At 51.1% G+C, this 18,933-nt stretch overlaps 1 protein-coding gene across 2 annotated transcripts in view; it reads right to left on the bottom strand.

Annotated features, from left to right (window-relative positions):
- PREX1 (phosphatidylinositol-3,4,5-trisphosphate dependent Rac exchange factor 1) overlaps positions 1–18,933 on the bottom strand; it is a 181,278-nt gene that overhangs the window by 61,560 nt on the left and 100,785 nt on the right. For both annotated transcript variants that reach the window (XM_086330807.1, XM_086330806.1), the window contains exon 6: positions 7,430–7,591. In XM_086330807.1, coding sequence (XP_086186933.1) covers positions 7,430–7,591 — 162 coding nt within the window. The remainder of the gene's footprint in view (positions 1–7,429; positions 7,592–18,933) is intronic.

The following is an 18,933-nucleotide window of genomic DNA, read 5'->3' as shown; positions in this document are numbered from 1 at the left end:
GGCGTTGGAAGGGACCAGGGTCCGAATGGAGCAGGGCCACCCCACCCCCAGCCTGCATCACTACTGAGAAATAAACCGCTGGGCTGGTTGTTTTGTTGCTGTTCTTGTTTTGGCTGCAGTGCACAGCACGCCGGATTTCAGTTCCCTGACCAGGGATCGAACCTGTGCCCCTGCAGTGGAAATGCAGTGCCCAAACCACTGGACTGCCAGGGAAATCCCAAGATTTTTATCTCACTTAAACCATTAAAATCTCTCTTTTGTAGAGCCTCCAACTTTAAGTGCTTGATGTACTTTAAATACATCAAGATAAGGATGGAGGCCCCATCCATTGGTGGCGCCCCTGACACTGAGGCCCAGGGGATATGGCACGAAAGTGTTTATTTTAGGGGAAATTCATTACAAACCTGCAGATCACAGAGTAGCAAGAAACCAAGAGACAAGATGCTGTCTCTGCCTGGAAATGAACTGAGGGAGGAAAGAGCCGGGATTCTTCACAGAATCTCCTTCCCCAGACACTCAACACCCAGGAGCGACAAGTTCATACCCCACAGAGGCCTGCTATCTCAATTATTTCTGAGACCCAGCAAGGGGAACTGGTTTTGGCAACTCCGAAATGAGACTATCTGCTACCTACCCTCCGCAATTCCCTCCGTTGCTGTCAAAGCGGGTTTGCTTAGTGCCCATGGGCCAGCTGGAAACAACAAATCCATTCACCCAGTGGTGCCAGAGAGCCCCCTCTGGGTCTTGGAAAACCAACTTCTTTGCAGCCAAGGGCTGTGCAGCCCAGGACACAAATACATACCCGTTAACAGAAATCACCACCTAGATGCTTGTGTGCCACCGGCAGATACGTGACACCCAGAGCACAGCAACCCAGCACGGTAGTGTGCCTGCTGCTCCAACGATATGGGGGCAAAAGCAGCCCCTGGAGCCTCAGCATCCACGCAAATGGAGAGCGCGACTCCCTGGTGATGAGAGTCCATCCATGGCCCACAGGGCAGCTCAGAGCAGACAGCAGCGCGACACTTCCTTCGAGACCCCGTGCTTCTGTCTCCTCTGTCCACCTCACTCGTGCCTGGCCTACCAGTCCTTCCAGGCTCCAAAGGGGATTTGGGCTGCTTGCACGTGCTGTGCTGAGTCGCTCAGTCATGTCCAACTCTTTGCAACCCCATGGACTGTAGCCTGCCAGGCGCATCTGTCCATGGGATTCTCCAGGAAAGAATACCGGAATGGGTGGCCATGCCCTTCTCCAGGGGATCTTCTCAACCCAGGAATTGAACCCAGGTCTCCCACATTGCAGGCAGATTCTTAACCCTCTGAGCCACCAGGGAAGTAGTCCAACGCATAGTATTTTAGAATAACTATACTCAGAGTAAAGGGAATACCCAGATTTGTGAGATACAGAGCACCAGCTGACACCAAAATGAAGGGAACCAAAATGCTGTCGTGCCCATTGCCCTTCAGGGTGGAAGGCTGCTTGTATAGGAACCTACCACCGGGCCCGGCTGTAGGGACCAAGAGCCCAGAGGCCATGCAGACCTAGACCAAGGCCAGGGGACCGCAGAGAGAAGCACACCTAGCCTGGGAAGTTGCCTCCCTGGCCTCAGCCAAGGGCCACCCAGAAAACTGTATCTGAAGCGCCCAGGATGCTGCAGAGGGAGGCCTCTTCCACCCCAGCTCTGCTAAGAAAGAAGCCCAGCTGACAGTCTCCCTGGAATCCTTGAACCCAGGTCAGGGGTGGGGCTAAGGACCAGATACACACGAAGAGGCTGAACACCACGGAGTCCGCCGGTCAGGGCTGCAGGCCTCCTTCAGACAGAGCAGAAGTGAAGTGCTGTGCAGAGAAGAGGGCGAAAGCTAACACAGGTGCATGGCTTACCACCCGCCAACTCCGGTTCTAAGTATCTCACAGAACTCCATTAATCCTTACAACTCTCACTTTACAGAAACGGAGTTTCACTTTAGGAAACAAAGGCACAGAACAGCGAAGTGACTTATTCAAGGTCACACAGCTAGTCCAGGCTTGCCTGGTAGTTCAGCTGGTAAAGAATCCGCCTGCAAAGCAGGAGACCCTGGTTCGATTCCTGGATCTGGAAGATCCCCTGGAGAAGGGATAGGCTACCCACTCCAGTATTCTTGGGCTTCCCTGGTGACTCAGGGAAAGAATGAGCTGGTAAAGAATCCACCTGCAAAGGAAGAGACCCTGGTTCAATTCCTGGGTCAGGAAGATCCCCTGGCGAAGGGATAGGCTACCCACTCCAGTATTCTTGGGCTTCCCTGGTGGCTCAGCTGGTAAAGAATCTGCCCGCATTGCGGGAGACCTGGGTTCAATCCCTGGGTTGGGAAGATCCCCTGGAGAAGGGATAGGCTACCCACTCCAGTATTCTTGGGCTTCCCTGGTGACTCAGGGAAAGAATGAGATGGTAAAGAATCCGCCTGCGTTGTGGGAGACCTGGGTTCGATCCCTGGGTCGGGAAGATCCCCTGGAGAAGGGAAAGGCTACCCACTCCAGTATTGTGGCCTGGAGAATTCCATGGACTGTATAGCCCATGGGGTCGCAAAGTGTCGGACACGACTAAACGGCTTTCACGATGATACAGCTAGTGAGTGGGTGGGCTGAGACCTGAACCCAGACAAGTGGCCCTACTGCCCCACCTTCTCCCCTCTGCCACCTGTGCCCCTCCTAGACAGGGACCTGAAGTGTTTTGATGCATCTGTCGGCCTACAGCAGGGGTCTTCAGAGGGGCAAGAGCATAAGGCATCCCAGAGAGGGTGGGAAGAACATACAAGAACTTCTATTTATGGCCCCTCTTTTTAACTTCACGTTTTCCTCACGTTTCTTTCCTGCTGTCTCTCTTTGGGGGAGTGAACAGTGGACAGTCTCTTAAGCCAGGGTGTCCAGAGCCAGTAAGAGTGGTATGTTCTCTCTTTTTCTTATTAAGACCATGCATGTCTTTTTACGACCGTGAGCTTCTCACAGAAGTCTGTGGAGCATCCCTTTGCAGGAGGGTCAGCCCACACTGGTACGAGCCCTGCCAAAGTTGCATGATGCTTTCTCATCTAAAAAAATCAAACAAGAAATCCTGCTCTGCAGCCACGGCTCTTCCTGACATTTATGGAGTATTTACTCCGAACCAATAAAAAAAAAAAAAAAACACTGTTCTGAGCGCTTTGCATAATCCCCGAATCCTCAAGTGAGCCATGTGGTCTCCTGCCTCTATCCAAACTTATCAGATAAGGAAACTGAGGCAAAGGCACCCCTCCAAGCAGAGGGGGCGGGCCCATACGCTTACTTCCACACTCTTGTGACATACTCCCATTTCCTGGTGTTCAATAAAATGGATTTATGGATTACCTTATCTGGTTTTAACTAAACCAGTCCCACAACTAAAAAGGACAATTGGCTTATAGAGGATCAGGCCAAAAAAACCACAGATCAGAGATCAAACTAATGATGCAAGCCTGAGCACACAGCAAGAGAGTGGCCAAGACAAGATCAACCTCCTTCGGAAACAAGTCCCTTGCCAGCCATACTGCGAGAGAGAGGACAGCTATCTAATCAGATTGGCAAGAGGTCAAAGAGACAAGAAAGTATCAAGAAGAGAATCAAAAATCAGGACCGGCAACCCCCTTTGTTCACTGTGAATGCCGCCCTAAGTCATCCAGTCCCCTGAGGCGCTAACTGCTGATGGCATGAAGTTACTGCAAGCAGCTTCATAGTTAAACATTATTTGTTCTAGCTGGAACATATTATTTTCCCAAGTCCACTCTGAGGATCAAACTTGAAAACCTTTCTACTATACAGAAAACAATGTCACATTTTCCTAAAATCATCTGTGTTCTATGCTTCACTTTATTGACAAAATGATACCAGGAGACAGCTTTAGAGATACTATTTCTGAAATGAGACAAGTAAAAGTGAAAGTGTGGTCGCTCAGTCGTGTCTGACTCTTTGTGACCCCAGGGACTACCGTCCACCAGGCTCCTCTGTCCATGAAAGTCTCTAGGCAAGAATACTATAGGAGTGGATTCCCATTTCTTTCTCCAAGGAATCTTTCTGACCCAGGGATCGAACCTGGGTCTCCTGCATTGAGGGCAGATTCTTTACCAACTGAACCACAAGGGAAGCCCAAAATTAGACAAGTAGGGGGAAATGAGGCCAGGAGAATAAGACAGACTTGCTTAAGGCAGGATCATCTGTAAGTTAAAAGGCTGGACCCAAAGTCAAGAGCCTGCACCTCAGTTTTCTACTCTGTGAAATGGGGATAACAACAGCCCTCTCTTCCTGTGTTGGAGTAATGTGTCACATGTGCTCAATAATTGCCAGCAGCTCTTACTCTGGGTCACTTTATTTCCTACTGCACCCAGCAACACTGATCAAAATAAGCGCCATTCTCAAACTGCAGATTTTTCAGGGTCATAAGAGCCTCAAAGACCCTTAGTTCCTATTTCCCTAGGCATTTACCAGAAGGCATCTGGAAATCACTTCTGGTCTGGCTGCCAAACTGCTTGCTTAATGCTCCTCACAGGGGCCCACATGAGAAATTTTCTTTCTAGCTGGATGTCGAGAACTCTGTCTCCCAGAAGAATTGCCCAGCTTCTTCCTTTTTTTTTTTTTTTGGACAAATGAATGCTAAGTAGCTGATGTGTCCTGCTCTTTTTAACTTGGCTGCCAGGAAACTCAAAGCCCAAACAGACAGATACTTAAACATGTCCACTGTATACACACTTCAGGTCAGCATATTTGGTGAAAGTAGCCAAGTGACTGATTTCTGGCCAATGAGATGGGAAAGGAAGTCCCTCTGGGGCTTCTGGGAAAGGTTTTCCTCCACTAGGGAGGAGAACTGGGTCCCATCTCCTCCTGATTTGTGTCAGATGATACCTGGAGCTGCGCCACCATGGAACCACAAAGGGTCACAAGAAACCAAATCAGAGCTCTGGCATCATGAAGGTGAAACAAGATTCCTTAGAGGAAACACCCTAACTGACACAATTTTCAGTTGCAGGAACAGAAACCAAGCAAAGCATTTTAAGCAGAAAAAAATGAGGGCTTTCCTTACTCAATTCTTGGAGGGGCTAGAGCAGCCTAGAATTACAGCTGCCAGAAAACCAAGAACACTGCCCAACTGGCCCTCCAGGGGAGCCACTGCCCCTGCCCTAACTGGGGAAAGGGACAATCAGACCCCTGCCTGCCCGAGTTGGTGTGTGCATGCTCAGTCGCTTCGGTCGTGTCTGATTCTTAGCTACCCCATTGACTGTATAGCCCGCCAGGCTTCTCTGTCCATGGGAGTCTCCAGTTAAGAACACTGGAGTGGGGTGCCATGCCCTCCTCCAGGGGATCATCCCAACCCAGGGATCAAACCTGCGTCTCCAACACTGCAGGTCGATTCTTTACTGTCGAGCCAATGGGAAAGCCTGCCCAAGCTGGTACTCTCAGGAAATGCTGCCCAAGCTGCTGCTGCCAGGCCTCAGGTGATGTAGCCTTAACTATCAGCTACAAAGCCACCCTGTCCTGCCAGACAGACACCACCAACAGCACAACAGAGCCCTTCCCCTTGACACCCAGAAGCTGGAAGCCGGGCGCTCTGCAAATGCGATCACAGAGAGCCAACACAAGCACGACTGTGCTTTGCTGCAAGAGCAGAAGGGTGACCTCTGTCCCCGCCCTGCCTTCCAAACCTCACGCAGCTGGATTTGATCTTGTCCGACCCTATCCCATCTCAGGGAGTCTGAGAAATGCAGTTATTTATTCTCCAGACTCAGCTGGGCAGGAAGGAGAGTGGGCACATGATGAACACTACTGCACAACCACCCACCTCCTTCCTGAACACAGGCCTCTCCCCTCTGGAGCCACACCCTCGACCTCCCAGCAACACAGTCTCATTTGCTGCTGCTGCTGCTGCTAAGTCGCTTCAGTCGTGTCCGACTCTGTGGGACCCCAGAGACGGCAGCCCACCAGACTTCCCCGTCCCTGGGATTCTCCAGGCAAGAACACTGGAGTGGGTTGCCATTTCCTTCTCCAGTGCATGAAAGTGAAAAGTGAAAGTGAAGTCGCTCAGTCGTGTCCGACTCTCAGCGACCCCATGGACTGCAGCCCACCAGGCTCCTCCGTCCACGGGATTTTCCAGGCAAAAGTACTGGAGTGGGGTGCCATTGCCTTCTCCAACAGTCTCATTTAGGGCTCCCCAACACAGGGAGAGTGTTCCAGGAGGCGCAAGTGGTAAAGAATCTGCCTGCTAATGCAGGAAACACAAGAGGTGTGGGTTCAGTCCCTGGGTTGGGAAGGTTCCCTGGAGGAGGCAATGGCAACCCACTCCAATATACTTGACTGAAAAATTCCATGGACAGAGGAACCTGGCAGGCTGCAGTCCATGGGGTCACAAAGAGTCAAATACGACTGAGCGACAGAACACACACACACACACAAAACACAGGGAGATGAAGTGGAAATCCCAAACGAAGCAAGTGCCAGAAAATCCAAACGGTCTAAGGCCGATGATTCCGAGAAAAATCTATGTCCAAGACTTTCCCCTTTAGTCTCAATCTCCCATTCCAGCTGTACTTACTCAGATATTAACTTTTTTATTTACTCAGATTCTCCCATTTCCTTCTACAGATTTTCAGGAAGACTCTAATAACTTAAGGAAGCCACAACAGAAGAGATCAAGAATCTCATCCCCTAATAATCATGACCACAGTAACATCCATGTGCTTGTGCTAAGTTGCTTTCCGTCCTGTCTGACTCTTGATGACCCCCAGACCACAGCCCACCAGGCTCCTCTGCCCACGGGACTCTCTAGGCAAGAATACTGGAATGGGTTGCCATGCCTTCCTCCAGGGTATTGTCCCCACCCAGAGACTGAACCCATGTTCCTGCATCTTCTGCATTGCAGGCATATTCTTTACCACTGAGCCACCAGGGAAGCCCAGTAACAGCCATACCTACCATTCACTGAGTACCTACTATGTACAGGTATAGATAAACAAAGCATGGTTCAGAGAAGTTAAGACATTTGCCTAAAGCCACCGTAAAGGAGTGTTGAAGCCAGAATTCTGTCCCAGAGTGAACCCTTAAACACTACCCTTGACCTTGGCATCGAAAGCTCAAAGGACAGCAGGCAGGTCAGGAAACGTGAAGGGGAGTGATTGGGGGTGGGGCAGGGAGAAAAACTAGAGGCTCCGATGGCTGATGCCACGCAAAATGGGGGCCCAGGGTTCCCAATTTTTTAAGAGAAACTTGAAATCTATACTTTTATGTGGACCTCCCTGAAAAATAATTAAACTTTTTTTTGCAAGCAACATGCAGGCCAAACAAAATATGCCACAGGCTAAAGCTGGTGCCCAGACGGCAGTGTGAACCCACAGCTGTGCACGCCCCCCAGCCCGGGTCTGTCTCCAGCCCAGAAGGTTCCTTCTGCCCCAGACACACCTCCCAGCCTTCAATGTGTGACTGCAGCTGCTCCAAAGCCTCGAGCTTCTCCATCTGCCGCTTGGTCTCATTGATGTTGGAGCAGACGGTCTTCATGGCCTGCAGGGCGCTCTGGACTGCGGGGTGGTCAGGGTGCTTGCCGGGGGTCCTCTTGGCCAGTTCCTAGGTTAGAGGAGAGGGCAGGGATGAGCGACATCAACCCAGAGGGCACCAAACGGCCTCTAGATCACCCAGGTCTGAGCCAAGTCCCAGCTCTGCTCTGGACAAACTGGGACCTGGAGCTAGGGAACCTCAGTCTTTCATTCACACATTCAATAAACGTCCCCTGAGCAGCTCCTCCAAAACAGGCAGCGTTCTGGGGGACACATCTGTTAATACACTAGAAAAATTCTTCATCTGGTGGATATTGCATGCGTGCATACTCAGTCGCTTCAGTCGTTTCGGACTCTTTGTGACCCTATGGACTGTAGCCCGCCAGGCTCCTCTGTCCATGGGATTCTCCAGGCAAGAATACTGGAATGGGTTGTCATGCCCTCCTCTGGGGATCTTCCCGACCCAAGGATCAAACTTGTGTCTCCTATGTCTCCTGCACTGCAGGAGGATTTTTTACCCACTGAGTCACCTGGGAAGCCCCTGGTGGATATTACATTCTAATAAAGAAGATGGGCTTAAAATAAAAATCAAGTATGTAACACAAGATTAGACAAATATTATGAAGACACATCAGAAGGGGCTACAAGGTCTTGGGCAAGGTGGTGTTCTTTCAGAAAGGGAGGGCAGGGAAGGTCCCTCCGAGGGGGTTTACATCTGAACAGAGAGTGTGGACAAAGCCAAGGAGGGACTCCTGCACAAATCTGGGGGAAGAGCATGCCTGGCAGCAGGAACAGCAACTGCAAAGGGGCGAGTGGGAGCATGTGGGCTGTGAAAGGGAAATATCCCGGAGGCAGTGTGGCTGGAAGAGAGAAAACCAGAGAGAGGAGAAGGAGAGCGAGTCAGAGGCAGAGTCTGATAGCTCACAGAGGAGGTCACAGACACTGCTCCTCCCCAGACCCAGCTTTCTCATCTGTAAAATGGGTATAAAACGGAAACATCCCAGAGGCAGCGTGGCTGGAGGAGAGAAAACAAGAGAGAGAAGAAGGAGAGAGAGTCAGAGGCAGAGTCTGGTAGATCACAGAGGAGGTCACAGACACTGCCCCTCCCCAGCCCCCAGCTTTCTCATCTGTAAAATGGGTATAAAGAACACCATGGGGACTTCCCTGGCGGTCCAGCAGTTGAGCCTTCCAGGATATCGAACCCTCCAGGTACAGGTTCAATCCCTGGTCAGGGAGCTAAGATTCCACATGCCTCCTGGCCAAACCAGAACATAAACAACAGAAGTAATACTGTAACAAATTCAATAAAGAGTTTAAAAATGGTGCAAAAAAAAAAAAAGGTCAAAAAAGAAAGAAAGAAATCTTAAAAAAAAAAAAGAAAAATAGAACTGCTGGCCTTCACGGGGACATGGAGAAAAGATGTGAAGAGGCCAGTCAGGAGCCTGAATCTGCCAGCCCCTCCCCACCATTTCTCACTCTCCTCTCCCATCTTACCACAACACAGGCTGGGACATTTCGGAGGACAGGTGGGCCTTAATCCAAGGGTTTCAGCCCCATAGGACGTGTGATAAGGAACTGAGACGCAGAGACTAGCCAGGCCTCGAGATACCAGAGGAGATTTTCAGGCCGCACCGCCTAACCAACTGGCACAGATGACTTTCTCTCATCAGCTGGCCTCAGCGTGCCCGAATGTTTCGCTATCTCTCCATCTCTCTACTCTCTCAAAAATCACAGATACGACGCTCCGGCCAGCTGGTTCCCAGCACAGCCACACGTGGGCTCCAGGGCTGTTTCCACCCCTGGGCTGCTGGGCGACCTTAGCCCAGATGCCCTCCACCCTGAGCTGCAGGTTTATCATCTGAAAACCTGTGATGCCACTCCCCTGCGGTCCAGGGGTTAAGACTCCGTGCTCCCAGTGCTGGGGGCCCAGCTTTGGGTCCTGGTCAGGGAACTAGATCCCACATGCCTCAGCTAAGAGTTCGCAAGCTGCAACTAAAGACCTCATCTGCCGCAACACAGATCGAAGATACCACGTGCCATGACAAAGGCCCGACACAGCTAAATAAATAAATTTTAAAAAAAGAGAAAAGAAAACCAGCGACGAGGAGGAAGACGGTGACAAGGACTGCAGGCAGCAGCCAGTGCCTACTGAGCCTCGGCCCTGTGCCTGGGAGGTAGGTTCTGTTATCATCCCATTTAACAGACGAGGAGACAGAGGCTCAGCGGACGCACCAAGGCCTCTGAGAAGTAAGAGGAGGAACCTGATCTGAACCTGGCCGTCTGCTTCTGCTCACAGTCATTTGCTTTGTTGTTCAGTTGCTCAGTCGTACCCGACTCTTCGCAACCCCATGGACTGCAGCACGCCAGGCTCCCTGTCCTTCACCATTTCCTGGAGTTTGCTCAAACTCATGTCCATTGAGTCTATCATGAGTGAGTGAGTGAGTGAAGTCGCTCAGTCATGTCTGATTCTTCGTGAACCCATGGACTGTATAGTAACTTAGCAGCAGACTTAGCAGCAGGGATTGAACCCAGGTCTCCTCATTGCAGGTGGATTCTTTACCAGCTGAGACACGGGGGCAGCCCAAGAATACTGGAGTGGGTACCCTATCCCTTCTCCAGGGAATCTTCCCGACCCAGGGCTTGAACCCAGGTCTCCCGCATTGCAGGTGGATTCTTTACCAGCTGAGCCACCAGGGAAGCCCATGCTGCTGCTAAGTCGCTTCAGTCGTGTCCGACTCTGTGCGACCCCATAGACGGCAGCCCACCAGGCTCCACCATCCCTGGGATTCTCCAGGCAAGAACACTGGAGTGGGTTGCCATTTCCTTCTCCAATGAAGGAAAGTGAAAAGTGAAAGGGAAGTCACTCAGTCGTGTCCGACTCTTCGCGACCCCATGGACTGCAGCCCACCAGGCTCCTCCATCCATGGGATTTTCCAGGCAAGAGTGCTGGAGTGGGGTGCCATTGCCTTCTCCAGGAAAGCGCATGGTGAGGGGTAAATCAGACACTGCGGGAAAAGCCACCCGGCTGGGAAAGGACAGCCTCGGTGAGCACTGTGTCTCCACTGGCCGGGATCAGGCCTGCCGCCACAGGACAGGACATGTGAGCTGAGCCCGCGAGCAGCAATGGGCCGGCCGGGTGTTGGGTGCGTACCCTGCGGAGCACCAGCTCCAAACACAACCCTCCTCTAGCCACGTTTATCTCTTCCCTGCCCAAACAGTAGCAGATCCTAACGGTGCCGAAGTCCAGACATTCTGTAACCTCAGACCCTGGGGGTTTTCTGAGTGCCTGCCTTGGACCAGGGACGGGCCAGCGGGGAAGCAAAAGGGGGAGATGGAGCCCTCTCTCTGGAGGCAAGTGAGCTGGGAAAGCTGCTCCAGGGAAGACAGGGAGGGGAGGAGGAGGGGAGGAGGAGGGGAGGGAGGGGCCCAGACAATAGCCCCAAGTGGTGAAAGGGCTCATGATAAATCAGAGAAGGGGAAGGACAGTGTGGGCCGGAAAGGCTTCAAGGAGGAAGTGAGGCAGAGGCAGGCCGGTCACTGAGTATCGAGCGCTCTGCATTGGGTTGGCCAAAATGTTTGTTCGGGTTTTAATAGTGTGCAGGAAAACCCGAACAAACTTTTTGGCCAACCCTACACAGAGGACGTATTTCCATTGGTTCCCAAACTCAACAGAGACAGACTGAGCCCAAGACAGCCCTCCGGGAGCTCACGGTCAAAGGGAGAACAGTCCACAAGTTGAGCGTTAACCACTGACAGTAATAACAAGAGCTAACACTCGCGGAGGGTGTATGTTCTTGTCAGGCTCCCGGAACCCTCACATCAGCCCCATGAGATGGTTCCTGTTTTTACCCTCATTTGACACACGTAAGGACTGAAGCCCAGAGAGGTCAAGTCATCTGCCTGAGGTCACAAAGCAGACTGGGGCCTAACCAATCTGGCTCTGGGGTCAGTGCTCTGAACCGCTATACTGTTCTATAACCTTTCTGAGAGTTAAATAGGAGTACTTTCCTCCCTAATAAATATATAAGTTATATGATGGATAAGTGATAGGTGAGAAATGAGGACAGAGTGAGGGACGTGCAATGGCCTGTCTCGAGGAGCTGGGCCTCCAGATGGAGACCTGGACGAAATGAGGGCATGGGCCATGCAAGAACATGTGGGAATGACACTCCAGGCAAGAGAGGAGCACAGGCAAAGGCCCTGAGGCAGCAAGAAACAGCAAGGACGCCAGGGAGGCCACAGCAGAGTGAGAAAGAAGACGACGTGTGACGAGGTTGGAGGCAGGAGCTAAACCCAGATCAGGGGCGGTCGGGGGGTACTCTTCAGGTTCATCCCAAGAGCCTCAGAGAAGCAATGGGTGGAGGGGGGCGGGTACTAGCTGAGGCCTAACAACATCCCTTTTATTTAGCCTTTACAGAATCCCTCTGACTGCCAAGTGGAAGATGCACTGGCAAGAACATAAAATGAACATAAAAGCCAGAAGACTGGCTAATGGCCACTGGTCCAGGCGAGAGATGCTCAAGACATGAACCAGGAAACCCAGGGATCCTCCTCTGATGGGTTCCCTGAGGGGCTGCCAACAGCCAGTAGCTAGTGAAAATGAGAGAAAGGTTAGTTCCCTTTTCTGTCTGTCTGTCCCGCCTGAGATCAGTGCTGGGTAGAGAACTGAAACTCAGCAGGGCCTTCCGACCAGGCTGCTCGCTGGACCAAAATTGAAGGAAAAGTGTTAGTTTTGTTTTCTTTGCTCACAAGGGAGTGTGGGCTCCACTCTCCCCAGCTACAAACTCACGGCCTGTTCCTGCCCCCGGGCCTTTGCACTTGCTTTGCCCTTTACTTGCACTCTACCTCCAAACTGTAAGAAGTGGGACTGCGCTGGCATACAGACAGCTATAAGATCAATGGGAAAGAAATGAGAGCCCGGAAATAAACCCTTACACTTATGGCCAGTAAATGTTTAACAAAGTGCGAAGACAATTAAATGGGGAAAGAACAGTCTTTTCAACAAATGCTACTGGGAAAACTTTATCCACATACAAAAAAAAATAAACTTGGACTCCTTCTCACACTGTACACAAAAATTAACTCAAAGTGGATCACAGATCTAAAAGAGTGAGCTGAAACTATAAAACTATTAGAAGAAAACATAGGTATAAATCTTTGTGACCTTGGGGTAGGCAATGCATTATTAGATATGACACCAGACGCATAGGCAACTAAAAGAAATTAGATTAACTGGACTTGAGCAAAGTTAAAAATATTGTGCTTCAAAGACTATAAAGAAAGAGAAAAAACAATCTACAGAATGTGTAAATTATTAATATATATCTAACAAGGGACTTGTTTTCATTATATACAAAAAACTCTTACAAATTAATAAAAAGACAAATAACTCAATTTTTTTTTTAAAAAGCAAATGGTTTGAAGAGACATTTCTCAAAGACAATACACCAATGGCCAATAAACTCATGAAAAGATGCTCAGTATCATTAGTCATTACCAGAAATCCAAAACAAAACCACAGTGAGATAACACTTCACAGCCCCTAGAATGGCTATAATCGAAAAGACAATAACTAGTGTTTGTGAGGATAGAGAGAAATTAGAATCCTCATACATTGCAAGAAGAACTATAAAATGGTGCAGCAGCTTTGGGAAAGAGTTTTGCAATTGCCTAATGACAACTGGACCTAGCCATACCTCAAATCATGTATCCATATATGTTTCAGTTACGTGAGCCCCTTTTTTTTTTTTTTGGCCCCATCATGCAGCTTGCAGGATCTCAGTTCCCAGACCAGAGATCAAACCTAGCCCTGGCAGTGAAAGTGTGGAGTCCATTTTTTTTTTTTTTAATTAAACCTGCTTGAGCTAGTTTTTCTATCCCTTGTATTTGAAAGAGTCCCTACTGCTTCATAATCCCAGAGAGACTGCAAGGATCCGGAATCCCAAAGATGTCCCAGTCAATCCCAGAAAAGCATAAAGTATGGGTATCTTCAAAATTAATGGAAGCTTGAGCTGCACTAACAAAGGTCTTACGTGCAAAAGGAGGGAGGTGAGAAGGTTCCCTCCCAATTCAGAACTTAACACACTGTCTTAGTAAGCTACAACAGAGTCAAGTTCAAAATAGACAGACTACGGTGTTGAAAACCCTGACATCCACATCCAAGGTGGAACAGCTTCATGAACATACAGGGCTTGCTTGGCCCAGAGAAGAGTTTTTCTGGAAGGAACCCAAAAGCTGCTTGTTAAGCATCTTTGGGGCAGGGAGGGTGCGCGGAGAGGGTCTCCTAGGCGGCGTTAGTGGTAAAGAACCCGCCTGCCAATGCAGGAGATGTAAGAGACACAGGTTCGATCCCTGGGTTGGGAAGATCCCCTGGAGGAGGGCATGGTAACGTACTCCAGTAGTCTTGCCTGGAGAATCCCATGGACAGAGGAACCTGGCAAGCTACGGTCCATGCACAGAGTCAGACATGACTGAAGGGACTTAGCACATGCACACACACACACAAGCATCTTGGGAGAACTACATGACCAAGAAGAAGCCCTCTGCATCTGTAAGACCTCAGAGGGTTCAAGTGGGCTGAGTGTGCATATCTATAAAATGGGATCACAATCAGATCCGAAGGCTGTGGCCAGGATCAAACGGATTGATGAATGTAAAGGTGTTGGTGGTCGGTAAGGATATGATATTTATCATGGTTATTTCCATACTCATAATAGCTCTTACATTTATTATTATTCCTATGTAGTAATAATAACAGTGAAAGTTGTAGTCATAGTAGTAATCATAATAGCTAGCATTTGAGTATTTACTGAGTATGCCAAAAACTGTTCTAAACTTCAATTTCTTAAGTCATTTCATCCTCAAATCATCCCAATGAGGTGTGTTAGTCACTCAGTCGTGTCCGACTCTTTTGCGACCCCATGGACGGTAGCCTGCCAGTCTCCTCTGTCCATGGAATTCTCCAGACAAGAATACTGGAGTGGGTTGCCATTCTCTTCCTCAGAGGATCTTCCCAACCCAGGGATGGAAGCCAGATCTCCTGCATCGAAGGCAGACTCTACTGTCTGAGCCACCAGACAAGCCCACGAGACAAAATCATGTTTATCTTCAGGCCACAGAGAAAGAGACTGAGGGACAGAGGGGCGAGGCCTCTCGCGCAAGGTCACAGAGCCAGAAGGCAGGACCTGGTGGGCAGCCAGCCCATCCACAGGCCCCTCCAGAAACAGGACCAAGCGGGAATGAACACTCCCAAAGCAGGCTCTCAGAACAAACATGCAACATCTGAGCAGCGTCAGGCCCTGGGGACTCCTTAGAAAAACTGAGGGCAGAGAAGGGAGGGGGTGTGCCACGGGCACCCAGCAAAGCAGCGGCGGAAGCCCCTCCAGGCCCAGGCCGGGTGACCTCTCCCCAGCATCCGTCCAGCCAGCCCCGTGTGGTTTCAGAAGCGGGGCCTGAGGTGAGGGCTTCCTGGAAGAGAGGATGTCAGAGCAGAGGAGTTGCCGCTTCCGCCAGGGGCCCCGTCACCCCCTCCCCTCCCGTCACATTTACCAAAAGGACGCCTGCTGGTGTCCACTCAGGGTGGCCACGTCGTGTCCCCAGAGGTGTGGGCACGGGGCCTCCAACTCCAGGCCAAACCGGGGCATCAAGGAAACGTGACTGCAGCCAACTCCTCCTTTCTGGCTCAGCCTGCTCAAGATTCAGAACACAGGGCCCGGAGGTGGAGGAAGAAAGGGGCGAGGAGGAGGCAGGGAGGAGACGGGCCCCTGTTTTCCCGTCCTCTCCCTCATCATGGAGTCCAAGAGAGACCGCTCCAGGCCCGCTCCCAGGGCATGTTCAAGAACCTTCCATCTCCCAGCCGCAGCTCCCAGCTCAAGCACAGCATGGGAAAGCAGGGGATTCCCCGGTGGTTAGGACTCTGCACTTTCACTGCTGAGGCCGCGAGTTTCATCCCTGGGGGACCCGAGCCGACCCAACAAGCCCTGAGTCTGGGACTTTACACGACACAGGAGGGAAAGACACACTCTCTTCTCCCCCGTGGCCACGCTAATCAGATGCAGGTCTGAGGCTGCTGGAGGCCAGTGCGGCCACCACGAGAAGGGAACCTCCCAGGAACAAGGCGGACACAGGAAAACCGAGCCAGGAGACGGGAAAAGCCTGACCATCACTGGAGCCCCTGGATACAGCCATGAGAAGACAGATCCATAAAATCACGGTGTGAAAACAGCTGGATCTGTCACTGGAAGAAGGGGCAATATCCACCACTCACTGTGATGTGGGCTTGATGGAGGCTCCAGAGGAGACACAAGAGGTGAAAGGCACGCTGTCCCCTCTACAAAGAGAAAACAGCAGCCTGGAGGGTGGGATGGTCACCAATGGGGGCTGGATCCCATGGAGCACCCCCACTTTCTGTGGACACTTCAGCCGGCTCCAGGAAGGGCTGATCTTGCACCCGACTGGGGCTCTGTCCACAGACCTCCACCTGAGGCACCCACATCGAAAGCTCAGCAAGCCAAGCTCTGATCTCTATTATTAAGACTTTTCCTGTATTTCAGTTCTGGGTCCTTACATGCCCTATCCAGGGCAACAGCAGGACTGAAATGAAGGGGCAGTGACAAGACCCACCACCCCTTGCAAGAAAAAGAAAACAAGAAACAAAGAAACATGTGGAAGTCCAAAAAACCCAGAACCAAAAAAGCTGTCTGGCACAAAACAACAAAAACTCCATGTGCGGCAACTGGATGAAATATATTTCACGCCAAGCGTTCCCGATGTTAACAGTTCCAGCCCCTGCTGCATGTTCGTAAACTGTAGCCCCTGGGATGAGGAATTAATGGGAGAAAAGAAAGAATGCACGTGGGTCTTTTAAACTCCTTCCTTCCACTTGGGGAGAGAGCAGAGAAGACAGCAAGGAAGGGCTCGGGTCTGGGAGTTCCCATTCTGGCTCTGACCAGGATATGCTGTGTGACCTTGGGCAAGTCGCCTCCCCTTTCTGAGCCTTGGTCTCCTGGCTGCATAGGGCAGGACTGTATCAGAGCCTAGGTCACCATCCTGCCCCGGCAGGCCAAATGCTATTGCCAGGCTCTCTCAGCAAAGCCGAAGTTCCGGTCACCACGGGTCTGCGTTTTCAATGGACAACAAAAATTGGCTGACCTCAGTAGTGACCACCCCCTTAGATGGGACCATGCCCATTTTACAGATCAGGTAATGGGGGCACAGAGAGGTCCAGCAACTTACCCTCAGTCACACAGCTAAGAAGAGGTGGAGCTAGATTTCCAAACTCAAATTCTCTTCTTGTTTTAAATATTTATCTCTTTTTGGCTGCATCCAGCCTTCGTTGCACACGGGCTCCAGAGCGTGTGGGCTCTGTAGTTTGCAGCACGCAGGCTCTCTAGTTGAGGCACCCAGGCTTAGTTGCCCTATGGTGTGTGGAATCTTAGTTCTTGAACCAGGGATCGAACCTATGACCCCTGCATCAGAAGGCATATTCTTAACCACAGAACCACCAGGGAAGTCCCCAGACTCAGACACTTAACCACTATGTAGAGTGTGGCAGAAAGCAGGACTCGGGCAGCACTCCCAGGAAGAGTGATCTGGGAGGGTCCCTAGCAAGATCAAAAATCAGCTTGGCTTTGAAAGGAGTGGGTAAGAGCAGGTGTCCCACCCAGAGGGAGTCAAGTGGCCCCAGGCTATCGTTGTGCAGCACACCGGAAAGAGCTGGTGCGGCCGGAGGTGCTGAAGCATCTGTGGGCAAGGTGTCGGTGCTCAGCCCACGAGGCAAGACGCAGGGTGGGCACTGCGGTTCGGGGAGCTGGGGCAACGGGGGCCACAGTAAGAGACCTGTGACTTCCTGTGTCTCCTTGGCAAGTTGGTGACAACGCCAGAACCCCAGCAGATGAGGAACTCGTTTCATAACCTCAGGGTCAGAGAAGAATTCCACAGAGATACCCGAGGTAGCCAGAATGGAGAGAGAGAACTCTGGCAAATCGATACAAAAGGGAACTATCCAATAGAAAATGGGCAAATGATGTGACAAGGCGGCTGTCATTAAAGGCACCCATCTCCCCCACCACCGCCCTGGTCCAGGACCACTCACGTCAGCGCACCGGCCCCCCACCTCCACCTTCATCACCCCATTGTCCATTCTCCGTACGCAGCCTGAGGGATCCCACAAGAACTAAGATCCTGTCTCTCCTCTGCTCAAAACCTTCCCATGCTGCCCACCTCACTCAGAGCAGACAAGACCCCACAAGGCCCCGCGTAACCCGGGCCCATCACCTCGCTAACCTCACTCCCCAACTCTCCCCCTCAAGTCCTCCCCTCTGCTCACACAGGCCTCCTAGCTGTTCCTCAGATGCACTCCTGCCTCAGGGCCTTTGCACTGGCTCCTCTCTCTGAAAGACTCTTCCCCCAGGGGCCTGTATCGCCCCCTCCCTCACCTCCTTGAGGTCTTTGCACAAATGTCACTTTCTCCCTCTAACACTCCTGGACCTTACTAATCGCCACTGCAATCATTCCATCTAAACACACATATACATAAATGATTGGTAAATGAATGAACATCACATCATGTATGGACGTGAGAGTTGGACTATAAAGAAAGCTGAGCACTGAAGAATTGATACTTTTGAACTGTGGTGTTGGAGAAGACTCTTGAGAGTCTCTGTGGACTGCAAGGAGATCCAACCAGTCCATCCTAAAGGAAATCAGTCCTGAATGTTCATTGGAAGGACTGGTGCTGAAGCTGAAACTCCAATACTTTGGCCACCTGATGCGAAGAGTTGACTCACTGGAAAAGACCCTGATGTTGGGAAAGATTGGAAGGCAGGAGGAGAAGGGGATGACAGAGGATGAGATGGTTGGATGGCATCACCGACTCAATGGACATGAGTTTGAGTAAACTCCTGGAGTTGGTGATGGACAGGGAAGCCTGGCGTGCTGCAGTCCATGGGGTCACAAAGAGTCAGACACAACTGAGTGACTAAACTGACCGAACTAAAATGAATGAACAGCTCCAAAACCCAGGGACACTGCAGCACCAACTGTGGCTTCCTGGAGGTAAGGGAAGACAGGAGGGATTTGCTAAGAAAGTTCCGTCTTCACCGTGTGATTCACTGTGTTTGGTGTTGTCTTCTCCCCTCCCCCACCGCCCCCCCAACAGAAAGTTTTCTCCTGTGCCACCTAAAACACTTTGGCAAGCTGCAAGTGGTACACGGCCCACGCTCTGAGAAACACACCCCTCCCGGGTCATCCCCCAGCACCAAGAACTGATGCCAACACCGCCTTAAAGATAGACCACGGACCATCCCCAGGGCCACCCCACCCCTGACAGCCAAGCAAACAGAGGTGACAACCGAATGGCGAGGTCCTCAGGCTGTGTGTTGGTGACAGCTCCGTCACCCACTGGCAGGCGTG

This window comes from Bos grunniens, chromosome 13, assembly GCF_055505025.1.
Source record: "Bos grunniens cultivar Pamir isolate PY7600 chromosome 13, Bosgru_T2T1.0, whole genome shotgun sequence".
Taxonomy (NCBI): Eukaryota; Metazoa; Chordata; class Mammalia; order Artiodactyla; family Bovidae; genus Bos; species Bos grunniens.
Note: the sequence above shows the minus strand (reverse complement) of the source record. Positions and strands in the feature narration are given on the sequence as shown.